The sequence below is a fragment of the Volvox carteri genome (genome assembly GCF_000143455.1).
Source record: "Volvox carteri f. nagariensis unplaced genomic scaffold VOLCAscaffold_85, whole genome shotgun sequence".
NCBI lineage: Eukaryota > Viridiplantae > Chlorophyta > Chlorophyceae > Chlamydomonadales > Volvocaceae > Volvox > Volvox carteri.
Window position 1 is genome coordinate 26,436 of NW_003307628.1, and position 916 is coordinate 27,351.

The 916-nt window shown below is 59.4% G+C and overlaps 1 protein-coding gene across 1 annotated transcript in view; it reads left to right on the forward strand.

Moving 5' to 3' along the window:
- VOLCADRAFT_99275 (uncharacterized protein) overlaps window positions 1-916 on the forward strand; it is a gene marked incomplete at both ends in the record, with an annotated part of 13,291 nt that overhangs the window by 10,270 nt on the left and 2,105 nt on the right. The window contains 2 exons of the mRNA XM_002958030.1: window positions 368-375; window positions 520-700. Of these exons, the coding sequence (XP_002958076.1) occupies window positions 368-375; window positions 520-700 (189 nt within the window). The remainder of the gene's footprint in view (window positions 1-367; window positions 376-519; window positions 701-916) is intronic.

The following is a 916-nucleotide window of genomic DNA, read 5'->3' on the forward strand; positions in this document are numbered from 1 at the left end:
GGTACCTGCACTCCATCAACTTGGTGCACCGGGACCTGAAGCCACAGAATGTGCTGCTCAAGGTGTGTGTGCGTGTGTGTGTATGTATGTGTGTGTGTGTGTTTGCGTGCGTGCGTGTGTGTTGGGGTGGGAGATGAGAGGAGGGGGGTATGGTGAGGTGAGGTGAGGTGAGGAGGATTGAGAGGTGAGGGGAAGAGGATTGGGAGGTGAGGTGAGGCGAGGTGAGGTGGTTGCGAGGGGAGGGAAAGGGGGTGGGGAGGTGAGAGGGATGGGGGGTAAAGCTGCTGGTAAGCTTGTTTGCGAGCGGTGCCCCCACAACTCCCTCGCCCCCATGCCGCTTGCCTTTTTCCTCACTCCTCTTCCTCAGTGCCAGTGGTGTGTTTTCATTCGCCTCTTTTTTCAAACACCCCCGAGTGCTTTAGTTTCCCTGCTGCATAATCTTCCTCCCGCCTCCCCCCTTCCTTCACACACATACACAACTCCACACACATACACAACCCCCCACAACCCCCCTTTCAGAGCTCCCCCTCGGATGTCCGCGGCTTCACCGCCAAGCTCAGTGACTTTGGCCTGGTGAAGCTGTTGACGGAGGCGGATATGGTGGCGGCGGCGGCGGCGGCTACAGCCCCGGGGGGGAGGACGGCGCGGAGGTACAGCGGGACCATCTCGCACGTGGCCCCGGAAGCGATACACCAGCACGGTGGGGGCTGCTGTATGTGTGCGTATTCTGATGATTGTGTATAGATGTGTGTGTATAGATGTGTAGGTTTGGAAAGGGTAAAGGCCGGGGGGGGGTCATGCACGCGATGTGTATGTGATGATGGCGCAGGTACTTGTATTTCCCCCTTTCTCCACCCCTTACACCGTTCTCCGCCTCACAGCGGTCCCCCTCCCCTTCCCCTCCCCCTCCCCCTCC